The sequence below is a fragment of the Sorex fumeus genome, unplaced genomic scaffold (assembly GCF_029834395.1).
Source record: "Sorex fumeus unplaced genomic scaffold, SorFum_2.1 ptg000123l, whole genome shotgun sequence".
NCBI lineage: Eukaryota > Metazoa > Chordata > Mammalia > Eulipotyphla > Soricidae > Sorex > Sorex fumeus.
Window position 1 is genome coordinate 2397807 of NW_026606180.1, and position 13000 is coordinate 2410806.

Here is a 13000-nt window from a genome sequence, read left to right on the forward strand (position 1 = left end):
TAGCTGTGAGTGGACGCAGGCCCTGTGCAGATCTGAGAGTCAGCTGGAGCCCACATGGGGCCTGACGTCTGGAATCTCGGTTAGGGCTGGAGAGGAGAGAACCTCCTTACCAGCCATCTGGGTGAGACTGAAGAAGCAGCTCAGGGCGGATGCCTGCGGGATCCAGAGCTGATGGGCAGCTGGTCCAGAGGCCCCAGTAGCTCCATCAGGGTACAGGTGTAGAGAGCGGCAGGCCTTGGCAAGGAACTGCCCAGTCAAAACTCTGTTCTAATTCTCAGTTCCAACTCTAAAATGCCTCAGTTCTAACTCTAAAATGCCTCAGTTCTAACTCTAAAATTCCTCTTCTGTGAAATAGGAATGGATGGGGTAACAAAACCTACTTCATGTGTTGATGGAAGGTGTCAGATCCAACTGGGCACTGTTCTTTTCTTTCTTTCTTTCTTTCTTTCTTTCTTTCTTTCTTTCTTTCTTATTGAATCACTATGAGATACAGTTACAAAGCTTTCATGATTGGGTTTCAGTCATACAATGATCGAACACCCATCTTCCACCAGTGCACATTTCCCACCACCAATGTCCTCAGTTTCCCTCCCACCACCCCCACCCCAACCCCTGACACTATGGCAGGCACTTTTCTTCTTACACTCTCTCTCTCTCTCTCTCTCTCTCTCTCTCTCTCTCTCTCTCTCTCTCTACTTTGGGGCATTATCGGGCACTGTTCTTTTACTGAGATGCCATGCCTGATCTGCCTACCCTATATCCTTTCAGATAGATCTCCCTTTTCAAACTGCTCCCTGGCCAGTGGCACACATACCCCATCTACTGAGAACTGGTGAGAAAGTGACATCTGAGCCCTTACATCCCATTTTCATAAGACCCTCCCAGAGGTGCAGGATGTTCCCTGTGCAGGTCAGATGGAGCAGCAGGAAGAGGCTTTGAAACTGAAACTGGAGCTAGCCTCCAGGGTCAGGACCTTCACCTGACTCTCAGCCAAGCAACTCTGGACCAATTATTTAAGCTCTTTGGATTATAATGCCCATAGCAGTCAAATAGAATAACAACCTGTCAAAAACTCACAAGCTGAGCAGTAAGAAAGACATGTGCAATCCTCAAGAGTGTTGGCTGACCCCTGAGAAATGTACTGTGTGGTCTTGACCATGGATGACTATTACTTTGCTTGTAGGGGCGAGAACATTGTTTTTCCATGAAGCTCTGTGGCTCAGGGTTTGTCCTCTCTTAGTCGTTTGTGGTAGGAACAGATGAAGGGGCTGCTGGTTAAGTTGGGGGTCAGATAAGCTCTTGGTCACCCCTTACCTTATCCCTGGCCTCAGTGAGTTGATCTTCCAACTCTGAGAAGCTGAAGCTGGAGACAGTGATGAAGTCACTCATGACTGGGACGAACCTGTCATTCGGCTCCCGAAGCTGGTGTTTCTGATACTCCAGTTCCTGCGGAGGGAGAGTGAGGGGCTGGCTAGACCTCAGCCAGGATGCCTAAGAATTCCCACATCTTTTACCCCTCTGGCTGACCACAAAATATGGACCTACCTTCAATTTGAAGTGTGGGGAAGGTGTGGGGGCTAGAGCTGAAAGGTAGTAGTCACAGCTTACTCCCAGTGTACTTAGGGGGAAATTCAGAGCCAGAGATTGATCCTGGGGTCAACTACAAACAAGGCAAGTGCTTCCGGCGCTATCTATCTGCTACCAGAACTGCCTTCAGAAGGGGGAGCATGTCGAATCTCGAGACCCTGAGAGATTGGCAGTGCTCTTGCCCCCACCCTCCCCCTCCTCATGGCTGCCTCTGCTTTCCTCAGCACCCTCACACCCCGCACCCTGCAGTGTGGTTTGGTCACACAGCAGCCTTGCGTTGGGAGGTTGGACAAAAGACATACTAACTGGCACATACCCAGAATCTGAAGCAAGCCCCTCAGGCAGTGCATGTGAAGGCTAAACGTGGGTTGCATTTCCAAGTCTCCTTGCTGTCAAGGACATGGCTAACCCATAGGTCAGGCTTGAGGGAGCACTTTGAAAACTATAAAATTGGAAATAGCCCGCTGCCTTGTGACAAGGACATGTTCTTCCCCTTTCTGAATCTCTTTCTCTAATCCCCAAACTACCCTCACCACCACACACTCACATACTCAGACACACACACACTCACTCATTCACAGAGTGAAGATGAAAAATCTCTCATTCCTAAGTGTGGGAAACAAAGAATTGGAGACACCCCCCACAAGGGGCCAGAAAGAATGTTGTCAGAAAGGCTACCCAAACAGCAATGGGGGCCATCAGCAGGTGGGGACTCCAGCAGGATGCAGTCCAGGGACCACCACTGGCTCAGGACAGAGATAAAACATAATTTTCCAGGGTCACACTTTACTCCCTGCTCCTAGAAACTTCCAGAGATCTTCTTTCCCATCCACCTGAGACCAACATGATCAGGTCACACTACGGCCCCACAGACATGCCAACAGGGTCGCACCCATAGTCTATCCCCCCGCCCCCTGCCGACACCACACACACCGCCCCCTCTGGAAGTCTGAATTAAAGCCCTTGATAATCCAGTCATCCTGTTCTGAGGACTGACTCTGCTTGCAGCTGTGCCCATTGTGAAAGCTGTTCTAGTGCTGAGCCTGGAGCTTGGGGTCACATGAGCCCCTTTTATGGGGTCTGCAATCTGGGCTTCACCATCTGCCCAATGACAATCAGTACACACACAAGCAGCCAGGGCTGGGTACTCACCACCTCGACAGCTCTGAGCCCCATCCTGAGGTTGCTCACCTCCTTCTCCAGCTCTGCCAGGCTGTGGGGGGACAGAGGGAGGGGCGGGCACTGAGGGTGGGCAGCACAAGGATCCGTGACTGCGTGTGGATCTGACCCCTCACATGTGGTCGGGAATTCCACCTCTTCTTGCTCTGTTCATCCTGCCAATTCTGGATGGAGGCTTCCAGATCAGTAGCTTTCCAACACTTGGCTTCGGGCTTGGATTTATTATCAGCAGGCAGTGCTTGTAAGCTCTTAGCATGGTGTGTTTTACATATTATCTGTGTATTTCATTTTTCTAGTTCACCATCCCATTTTTGGTTAGTTGTGGGGGTCGTACCCAGCAGTGCTCTGCTCTGAGGGCCAAGGTGTTCAGGTGACTATGTAATCCTGATGTCAAACCAGGGCCTCACATATGCAAGGCAAGTATTCCACCACTTAGGTCACATGCAGCCCCTAATTCCCTTTTCCCTCTTAAAACTGATTTTCATGTGTTTGCTGAATAAATTACAGAATATCAGGGGTAGGCTCAACATCTCTGGTACATAGGATTCACCACACCCTTCCCCAACTTCCTCCTCCCCTCCTCTCTTCCTGTCTCCTCTGACAACTCTATAGACTTCACTGAGTCTGAGACTTTTGTTTTAATACAGTGAGTTGAGTGTCGTCAGCTTCTGTTGTACACTAGCTATTAATTTTCCCCAAGGCAGGTCCTGAGACACTGTCCATTTCTCACTAGCTGCCCCCTAGAGGAGGAATTAGACAAGAGTGCATGTGACCCAGCTTTGGAGGAACTAATGACTCACTTGACTTTGGCAGCTTCTGGAAGATGCTGCAGCTCTGAGGGCATGTTCAAGATGTCCGGAAAGTTCTTCTCCAGGATCATTATCAGGTAATGGAGCAGAGAGATGTTTCTGTGGAGAAAAGTTGGGGCAGGGGTCAGAATCAAAGGCAATAAAGAATTAAGGACAGGGGACGTTGGGGTAAGGTGTGAGGAAAAAGAGGTTGACAGGTTAGGTGTTGGAAGTGGATGAAGGTTCCAGGGACAGAGGGGAGAAGCCAGGTGGGTAAGAAAGCAGAAGGGCCACCTGTCAATGCTGGACTTGGTGTCAGCGATCTTGTTGAGGCTGGCCACCCGGAACCCGTAGGCGCTCCCGCGCTGCCCTTTGTTCATGAAGTTGCCGATGGCGAGTACGACCTCCAGCATCCGCATCAGACGCTTGCTGAGGATCAGCTCCTGGGAGGCCAGCAGGATGGCTGGGGGAGAAAGGGCTAATCAGCACCCCATGCAGATGGGGCCAGGGCCACTGTTGCCTGGGGCCAGGACAGTCTCACTCCCGAGTCTAGGGAAGAAGCTGTAGGAGCTGTTGATGTGTCACTCTTAAAGGAACAGAGCTTATGCTTACTCCTCAGCAGGCCCCTCTACTCAACACATGCTCCGTGGTGTGGGTGGAGCAGAACCAGAGCAAACTTAAAATGAACTGATTTGTCCAAAAGCCCATTCTCAGAATAGACAAACTCCTCATTCAGTATATACACAAGGGTGTCTCTTGCCTGTATTTCTATTTTTTTTTCCCTTTGGGTCACACCCAGCGATGCTCAGGGGTTACTCCTGGCTCTGCACTCAGGAATTTCTTCTGGCGGTGCTAGGGGCACTATATTAGATGCTCGGAATTGAACCTGGGTCAGCCACTTGCAAGGCAAATGTCCTACCTGCTGTGTTATCACTCCAGCCCCATTGCATGTATTTCTAGACTGTAACTGCATCTTTTCTATGTTCTACACATGTATTAGTGAACGTAATGCTACTATTTCCCTTGATCTAGTGATTGAATATTAACATTTACAGTGTTGGGCTGGAGCAATAGCACAGCGGTAGGGCATTTGCCTTGCACGCAGCCAACATGACCGACCTGAGTTCGATTCCTCCGCCCCTCTCGGAGAGCCCGGCAAGCTACCGAGAGTATTCGATATGCCAAACACAGTAACAACAAAGTCTCCAATGGAGACGTTACTGGGCCCGCTCGAGCAAATTGACGATCAACGGGAGGGCCTTTACCTTTACCTTTACAGTGTTGCCAGCGTATTATGGTGACTGTGCTTGCCTCTTTGAAGTGCTGAAATTTATTGGCTTTTGGAAAGAAAAATATCAACCTATCCTCACTTGTAACATGTAAGATATCATTCTCTTTTTTTAAGGTATTGGTGTGCTTGGGGCTGGAGAGATAATACTGTAGGTAGGACATTTCTGTTGTATGCAGCTGATCCAGCTTTAATCTCTGGAACCCCATACGGTCCCTCGAATCTATCAGGAGTGATTGCTGAGTGCAGAACCAGGAGTAAACCCTGAGCATCACTAGGTATGGCTCAAAACAAAACAAAAAATATATTGATGTGCTTTACATTTATGTGGCTTAGATTCATTAAATTTCTGTTTGATGTTACATTTGATTATCATATAACAATTTTACCCAATCTTTAGGAATTTTAACATTTATTCCCCCTCAAAGTCTTAAATATATTTGTTCAACAAATACATTCTTGTTACAATACAAACTAAGTTGGATAATAATCAAAATATCAGTATCTCATTCTCAAGTGAATTAATGAGAAAAAAGTACAGCCCTTCCTCACCCTAGTGAGGTGCAGAATTAGAGTACCTCTTGTATGCCAAAATTCTGGTTGCAGTAATGCAGTGAGATTTTTGATGATTATATGTGGTGGCAGAGTCTCCTGCCCCCACGCCTGGCTGTCCTTGACAGGGCCCCTTGCAGGGGGGCAGGTTGAGTTTCCCTCCCTGCCCCGAGCAGAACTCGGGAGCTGAAGACCTCCAGAACCAGCCACAACCATGCTGAGACCACTCTCCACACGCATGAAGGTACTGGCAGAGGAACAAAGGCATGTGGGTCCCAGAGCTGAGATCTCCAAGCCTGCTCGGATCGGGGCTGAGCATCCCCCACCCAGATCCTCCATCTTCCAGTAGGCAGGGGTCACACTCACCAACTGGACCCCTGGTGCCGTGTAATCCCATTAATGTCCAAGACCCAGAGACTCTAAAACCCAGCTCCCGACATCTTATTATCTCATTCTTACTTTGGACAACCTAGCAGGCTACCAAATGTAACCTGCCCACACGGCAGAGTCTGGCAAACTCCCCATGGCGTATCCAATATGCCAAATACCAGTAACAATGATGGGTCTCATTCTTCTAACCCTGAAAGAACACTGAATATGGCACTTTTTAAAATCTCAGGGCTAGGAAAAAGGAGATGTTACTGGGGTCTGCTTGAGGCAATCGATGAACAACAGGATGATCGTGATCCTGATCGTGATATGTAGTGGTTAAGAGACCAAACCATTCCCTCATCTTTGGCTTATAACAATCTGAGACTTCCGCAACATGCTGCAATAAAAAGATAAAGTAAGAACCTGGATGGAAATTTTTCAGAAATATTCAAAAGCATTAAAAATAATGAGTAAGAGCCTATAAAATGACAAATAAGGTCTGTCTATAGCTACAAAATCTGAGTGTATTCTAGAACCTAGCAGTACCTTTCATCTGGATGGAGTCTTAGTTGCTATTCCAGTGATTTTCTTTTAAATCACAAATAGGTTGGTTAAATTAATTATAGAAGATTAACACAATAGTACAAAATGCAGCACTGAAGGGAATATGCCACTGCCATATGTAACAATAGGGATAATTGCATACAGGATGCACAAGAAACCAGCAGATGCTTCAACTATGTGATTCCATGTCAATAAAATTTAAAACAGATGCAAATAATTTGCAAGTCAGGATGGGTGTTAGCTTTTGGGAGGAGAGAGGGGACCTGAAGAATGGCTCTGGGTACGTTCCTCATTCTGACCTGGGTGTTGATTACATAGGTTACTTCACTAGGATGAGTCATCAAGAAGGACTCTGATTTGTTTGCTTTTCACGGGCATATTTCAATGAAAAGCTAACTTAAAACGCTTATCAAAAGTGTCTGACAATAGATATTGGTTGAGATAGATTTTCTAAGGTTGATATGCTTAATTTTTAAAGAAATCCTCCTAAAAATGCTAAAACGTTGACAAAACAGAGAATGACAAAGGAAATCAGGATGTGTGAGAAAAGTCCTATATGCAATGTAGGCATTTTAGGGCCATTCATAAGAATAATATATTCATGACTATATTCATAAGAATATGTTTACATTTGAAACCATATTCATCCTGACTACATTTAGTGAATGTGTTCTTAATGAGATTGGGTAAATTTGGCATATTCAGCAATGAACATATTCATAAAAAGAATATATTCAACAAGAATATGTTCATGAATATATTCATATTCATGGATGAATTGGAAAATTTTTCAAATTTGGTGAATTGACAGATTGAGGTTGTAGGTCCAGGGATAGATTAAACCTGAACTCCTCCCTCGGGGACTGAACGAGCATAACTTTCAACTCCCACATGATCTTTTCTCCACCACTCATCAAGCCCTCTAACCCTCTAACACACTCAAGCAACCTCTTTCCAATTCCAGGAGAAGAAAGACCTCCAGATCATTCTAGAACAATGGTTCTTGCTATATCAAGGAAATTGTCTCACCACTCCCAAACATGCTTGCTTAGTTTGACATTAAAGATATTTCTCTTTGCATGCATGCTGAAAGTAGAATATAGACTGAACATGATTGCCACTCAATTCCTCTTTTGCAAACCACAGCACCCCAAAGGAGAGAAAGAACAAAAGGGAGTGCCCTGCCACAGAGGCAGGGTGGATGGAGGGATGGGGGGTGGGAGGGATACTGGGATTAGTGGTGGTGGAGAATGGGCACTGGTGGAGGGATGGGTATTCGATCATTGTATAACTGAAACCCAAACACAAAAATTTGGAAGTCTACAAATGTACCTTATGGTGTTTCACTAAAAATATTTTTTAAAAAAGATATTTCTCTTTGTTTATTGATTGACCAATTAGGGAGAGTTTAAGAGTGCACTCTCAGAAGCAGGAAATTATTTGAGATCAAAGCTACTTGATGGTTACTCTAATTACATATCTTTAAATGACAAGTTGGTGATATTTGTTCCATTGACTCAGAAAACACACAGAATTGAGCATATAGGTCTGGGGTGAACTTCTTATCTGTGTCTCATACCCCAAAGACAGTCTGCAGCAGGACAAAGAAACTTGAGGGTGCAGTGAAGGATCAGCCAAACACTAAGGCAGGAGATACCACCACAACTTACATCAACAAGTCGCTGCTGGGTTCCTCCTCTCTCAAATCCCTGGTCTATGATCAAAACAAGCCTGCAGTTCCTGTGGCTATTGCAGTGATATGTGTCTACCTCCAGCTGTCACACTCCAGAACATCCCATGAAGCAGCTCGTGCTAAGTGTCCTGCAGAGGGGACCCATGTTCTGCTCTGCCTCTAATCTATCCCCCACCACCATCCTGGAGACAGGTTCCCTTGTTCTACCATGTTAACTCCTGGGAGTGCATGGCTGCCCTCCTGCATTTTCTCCCAAATTGTATCTCCCCTTTCCAGTAGTAGTTCCAGTTTCTGGGAAGTACAACAGGACAAGAGTGAAGGTATGAATTCTAAAGCACAGCATTAGAATCTCCATCTTAGTTCCACCACCCACCAGTAACATGGCCTCAGACAACATTGACCTATTTTTATAGATGAGAGAATGGACTACAGGATTGTTGACTGTCCACATGGAGTGTTACACATTGGTGGAGTGTTACAGCTTGGTGCATGACTCTGTGTGTGTGTGTGTCTGTGTCTATGTTCTGTGTGTATCTGTGTATCTTTGTGTGTGTGTGCTGACCGGGGTGGGGAGACGTGTTTCATGGATGAAACCCAGAGCTTCAGACATACAGTATGCCTTCTACCATGGAGTTACATCCCTGGACACATGGTTCCCTTCTAATGTCAAAGTTCTCATCTGAAAAAGACCATGTAAGGGGTGGGGGAATCGTCTCAAAAAATTGTCTCCCAAATTACCTTGCCTGAATTCCTACTTTCTAAATAGCTCACATTTAAAATGATCTTAGTACTTGGGGAGCAGAGTGAACATTAATGACTTCGTTAGGTTCTAGGTGATTGCTGTGGTCATCATTAGCCTGCTCATGCTTACAATCAATCTCAGATAACTGCCTGCTCCCAGGCAGGCTCCCAATCACCTTTTTAACATTTCTTCTCCACTCGGGGCAGATGTCAATCAATGTTCCTTTGGGGAGAGGTGAGTGCAGAGGCACAGAGAAAATGCCCATGAATGGTAGTGGCTGTGCTGTGTAGATCTAAAATAATCAGTTTAAAGTTTTGCCCTTGCCTTTAATTTTCAGTGGGGGGACTGAGAATAAGGAAGAAACATGCTTCTATTCCCCTGCTCTCTGACCTGTGCCTCATCTCCCCGATGCCTCTGCATTCTAGCGCACCCTCATCCATACCTTCCACTTTGGGTTTGGCCTCAGCCAGCCGCTCCTGAAACTTCTTCTTGAAGAAGAGAGCCTGTAGTCGTTGCTGGTAGTGGTCAATCCTGCAGACAGAATGAGCACCATCAGAAGGAACCTCCCCCAGGTGAACCCCAGGCGAGCTTCATCTCCCTCCTTGCTCTGCTGAGGCCCAACCCCTCTGCATCTTGCTTCTCCAACCTGCTCATTTCATACAGGAAGCGGTCAGCTCGGGCCATCCTCTCGATCTCATGCTTGTGCTCTTCCAGAAGGTCCACGTCACCCTTCTCTGGGATAAACTTGAGCAGCTGCAAAGGGTACGTGAGAGTTAGATGGTGCACAATGGGGAAACTGATATGATGGCACACAGTGTCTAATAGAAGCCCACATACTGGGCTTACGATGGCGATGGGGTCTGGAAAGCAAGAGGTCTCCACATGTGGCCAGGTTCAGACACTTATGCTCTGCTCAAGGGCACACTGATGCCCAGATCTAAACCTCCTTCCCCCCTGTTTTTATCTGTCATGAAATCAAACTATTCATACCGTACACTTATCTTATTTGTACACTCAATGATTTTTTATTTCTAAACCAACTTTATTGAAAAAATAATTTACATAAGGTAAAACTCCATTTAAAATGTGCAGTTCAATGAATTTTAACAGAACTATCCACCCACTCATCCCCACCCAAAATGAAATATAGATGATTTCTACCCATTCAGGAAGTTCTGTGGTGCTATTTTAATAAATTACGCCTTCACCTTCTACTAACATAGCTTTTCAACTCAATTCTGTCACTTTGGATTGATCAGCTTATTCTTGAATATCATAACAATAACTGGATTTAGGCTGAGTTATGCTCTTTGGTGTCTTGCTTCAATTATTTGATATGTTTGTGATTCATCTATGTGCATGTTGTAAGCATTGGGCTGCTTCTTTTGATTGGTTCTTACTGCACACTGGGTTGTTCATTTTAGAGGCTTTAGAAGTAATAAACATGTTATATTTTGTGTACTTTTGGGCATCAGTATACTATACTCATTTATTTTAAGTATACGCCTAAAGGTGGGATTTCTGTGTAATAAGATAGGTGGATATTTAGGCTTCTAGTTTTCCAAAATCATTGTACCAATGAGAATTCCAACTTTTCACACCTTGTCAACACTTGGCTTTTCTGGACTTTAAATATTAACAGTTATAGTGAGTATGTGGTGCTGCCTATAATTCAAAGTATTTCCTGTGTGACTAAGGGTATTGAGCACCTTTCCCCACATTTATTCAGTGACTAGCATTATTGAACCATTTGGAAATTCTCTCTTGTGAAGTATCTGTTCAAGTCTTTCATCATGCAAAAATTGTTCATTACTTCCTCGTGGACTGTAGAGCAATTTATTCTAAACATTAGATCTGATATGGATCCACATGAGTCAAATCTCTTCTAAAGTTTTTTTTCAACCCCTAGAAATAGAGCCTTTTGAAAAGCAGGGCTTATTTTAATGAAATTCATTTGATGGTGGTTTTGTTCAGTGGTTTCTGACTTTTTACTGAAAGGCCTAATAAACTGAGGTAAGAAAAATGAGAAAGAATAAAACTGTGGGTTACTCTGACTTTGCCTTAAAACCTTGGAAGATTCTACCACTTTTCCTTGGGCAATCTCAATTCCCAGGATGATATACCACCTTCTCTGCCTTTCTCTCAGAAAGGTCAGCCCAGGGAGGTTTGAATAAATACTCTGCTCCTAGGCTCTTCCTCCGTTCAGGTTTCTCCCTGACCTGAGTTTCAGTCTCTCTGGGGTTTATAGAAGGGGCAAATGCCATCCCTGAGGTTCAGCTCCCTTCCCTTGCCTTCTTGGGGCTCACCTGTTCCAGCATGTCCTTAGCCAGGTCCTCCTGTTCGTCCATCCTCAGAATGGCCTGCCGGATCTCTTCATTTGAGAGCTTCAACCTAAGGCAACACTTGCCCTGAGCAGCCTGGCCTGGCCTTATGGCTCAGCCCTGACTCCCAACTACCTTTTCCAGGAGACAACTCCTTCTCCCCATCCCTCTTCACTTGGGAGTACTCCCTGATCACCTCATCTGCCAAGCCTTCTCAGACTAAACCAAAGCAATTATCTGCACTAAATCTGTATGATAAATTTGTCTAAATGGAGACCAAAATCTCAGGTTTCTTGCTGGGGCTTTCATCAGACCTGAGAGGGACATCTAGAATACAAAGCCCAACTCTGGCGTAGACTAAGAAATGATTTCTGATCCTCTCTCCTCATGCCTAAAATAGCTGCAATATCCCTTGGGGAAAGAGAACAGGGGCAATTTCTCTTTCTTTTTCTTTCTTTCTTTCTTTCTTTCTTTCTTTCTTTCTTTCTTTCTTTCTTTCCTTTCTCTCTTTCTTTCTGTCCTTCTTTCATCTTTCTTGAAAGACAGAATGACTCTTAGTCCTAACTGAAGGTTCCGTTCTACCTGGGAAGGGGGACGGCGCCCCACCACCTGGTCAACTCCCCCATAGCCCTTCCCCTCCATACTAGCCCTGGGGACACAGAACTCTGTCCCCATTACAAGGGAGACACTGAAGGCTGAAGAGAAGGGTCTTGGATGTCCTCAGACCTACTAGGTAGGCTGGTACTAAGAATAGTCCAGGAAGGATGACCTCTGCCCCAGCTCAGCCAGAGGCCAACTTGATCTGTGAGCACAGACTGGCTGTTTGTTCTGCAGCTGCAGGGATGCTTAGGAGCTAAGTGGGATGCTCTGCATGCTTAGAGAGAGTCTTGCAGTGACTGCAGGCCAGCCTGCACAGGGCACAAGCGCTTAACGTCTCCAAGCACGGGCTCCAGCAAGTGCCTCTCCCACATCCTACATCCATTCCTAGGGGATAGGAGGAGGACGAGGACAGAGATGGCTACCACCCCATCTTCAGTCTCTTCCCAGGACATTCCGTTCCACTGACTGCTCTGCTCTTGCTCCAACTCAGCTCCCTCCCACCGGAACACTATCACAGACCCCTAAGGCCACTGAAGAGTACCTACTTGGAGAGAAGGATGATGCAGTTCTGAGCCCTCCGGCCATCGATGACTGAAAGTTCTTTGACCTTGCGGGAGGCCAGGTAGATGTCCTCATTGGACCCAAGCTCTTTCTGCAACTGAAGATTCGAAAGGAGTGGTTGAGGTGTCTATTCTCCCCAATCCTCACCCCACACACACCCCATCATGCATGGGCCACCCCCTACCAACCAGAGAATGTCCCTGGTTTTAGAGGGGAAAAGAGAAAAAGAAGAATAGGGAAGTGGTTAATAATCAACTCTAATAGAAAGTATCTGGGCTAGGGTATGTTGAGGAACATCTCCCCCCCCCCCCCCCATTTAAAAGATTGCCCTCTCTGAGCAAACTGAGAAAGGGCTATGCTAAGGGGAGGAACCAATACTTCTGGTACTGCAGTATGATCTCCATATCCCTCACACATCCATTTCCCCTCACCCCATCCTACCCCAGAAAGCCTCCCCAAGCTTAGGGTGAGAAGTTGGTTCCAAGTCCCCTTAAAACCAAAGTTCCTGGACTCTTAGGGACCTCGGTACAGCCAGAATGACCAAGGCATTTAGAATTTCAGAGGTAGGGAAAGCATACCTTGTGGAATTTCCCCTTCCAGCAGGCAGTCCCAGAAAAACTCACACCCCACTCCTGTCCCTTCTCTAGGGGTTCTTGTGAGGTGAACTGGAGGCTGGCTTTCTCCCAGCCCAGCTCCACGTGGCATATGCCCAGGGGCTGCCTGCCATTCTATCAGTGTCTCGGTGCATTGGGC

At 46.1% G+C, this 13000-nt stretch overlaps 1 protein-coding gene across 3 annotated transcripts in view; it reads right to left on the reverse strand.

Annotated features, from left to right (window-relative positions):
* The window catches only part of DAAM2 (dishevelled associated activator of morphogenesis 2), a 108689-nt gene that overhangs the window by 742 nt on the left and 94947 nt on the right, over window positions 1–13000 (reverse strand). For all 3 annotated transcript variants that reach the window (XM_056137309.1, XM_056137310.1, XM_056137308.1), the window contains 8 exons: window positions 12232–12344; window positions 11072–11156; window positions 9412–9518; window positions 9208–9296; window positions 3849–4017; window positions 3567–3674; window positions 2740–2800; window positions 1315–1446 (listed from right to left, as the gene is read on the reverse strand). In XM_056137309.1, the coding sequence (XP_055993284.1) occupies window positions 1315–1446; window positions 2740–2800; window positions 3567–3674; window positions 3849–4017; window positions 9208–9296; window positions 9412–9518; window positions 11072–11156; window positions 12232–12344 (864 nt within the window). The remainder of the gene's footprint in view (window positions 1–1314; window positions 1447–2739; window positions 2801–3566; window positions 3675–3848; window positions 4018–9207; window positions 9297–9411; window positions 9519–11071; window positions 11157–12231; window positions 12345–13000) is intronic.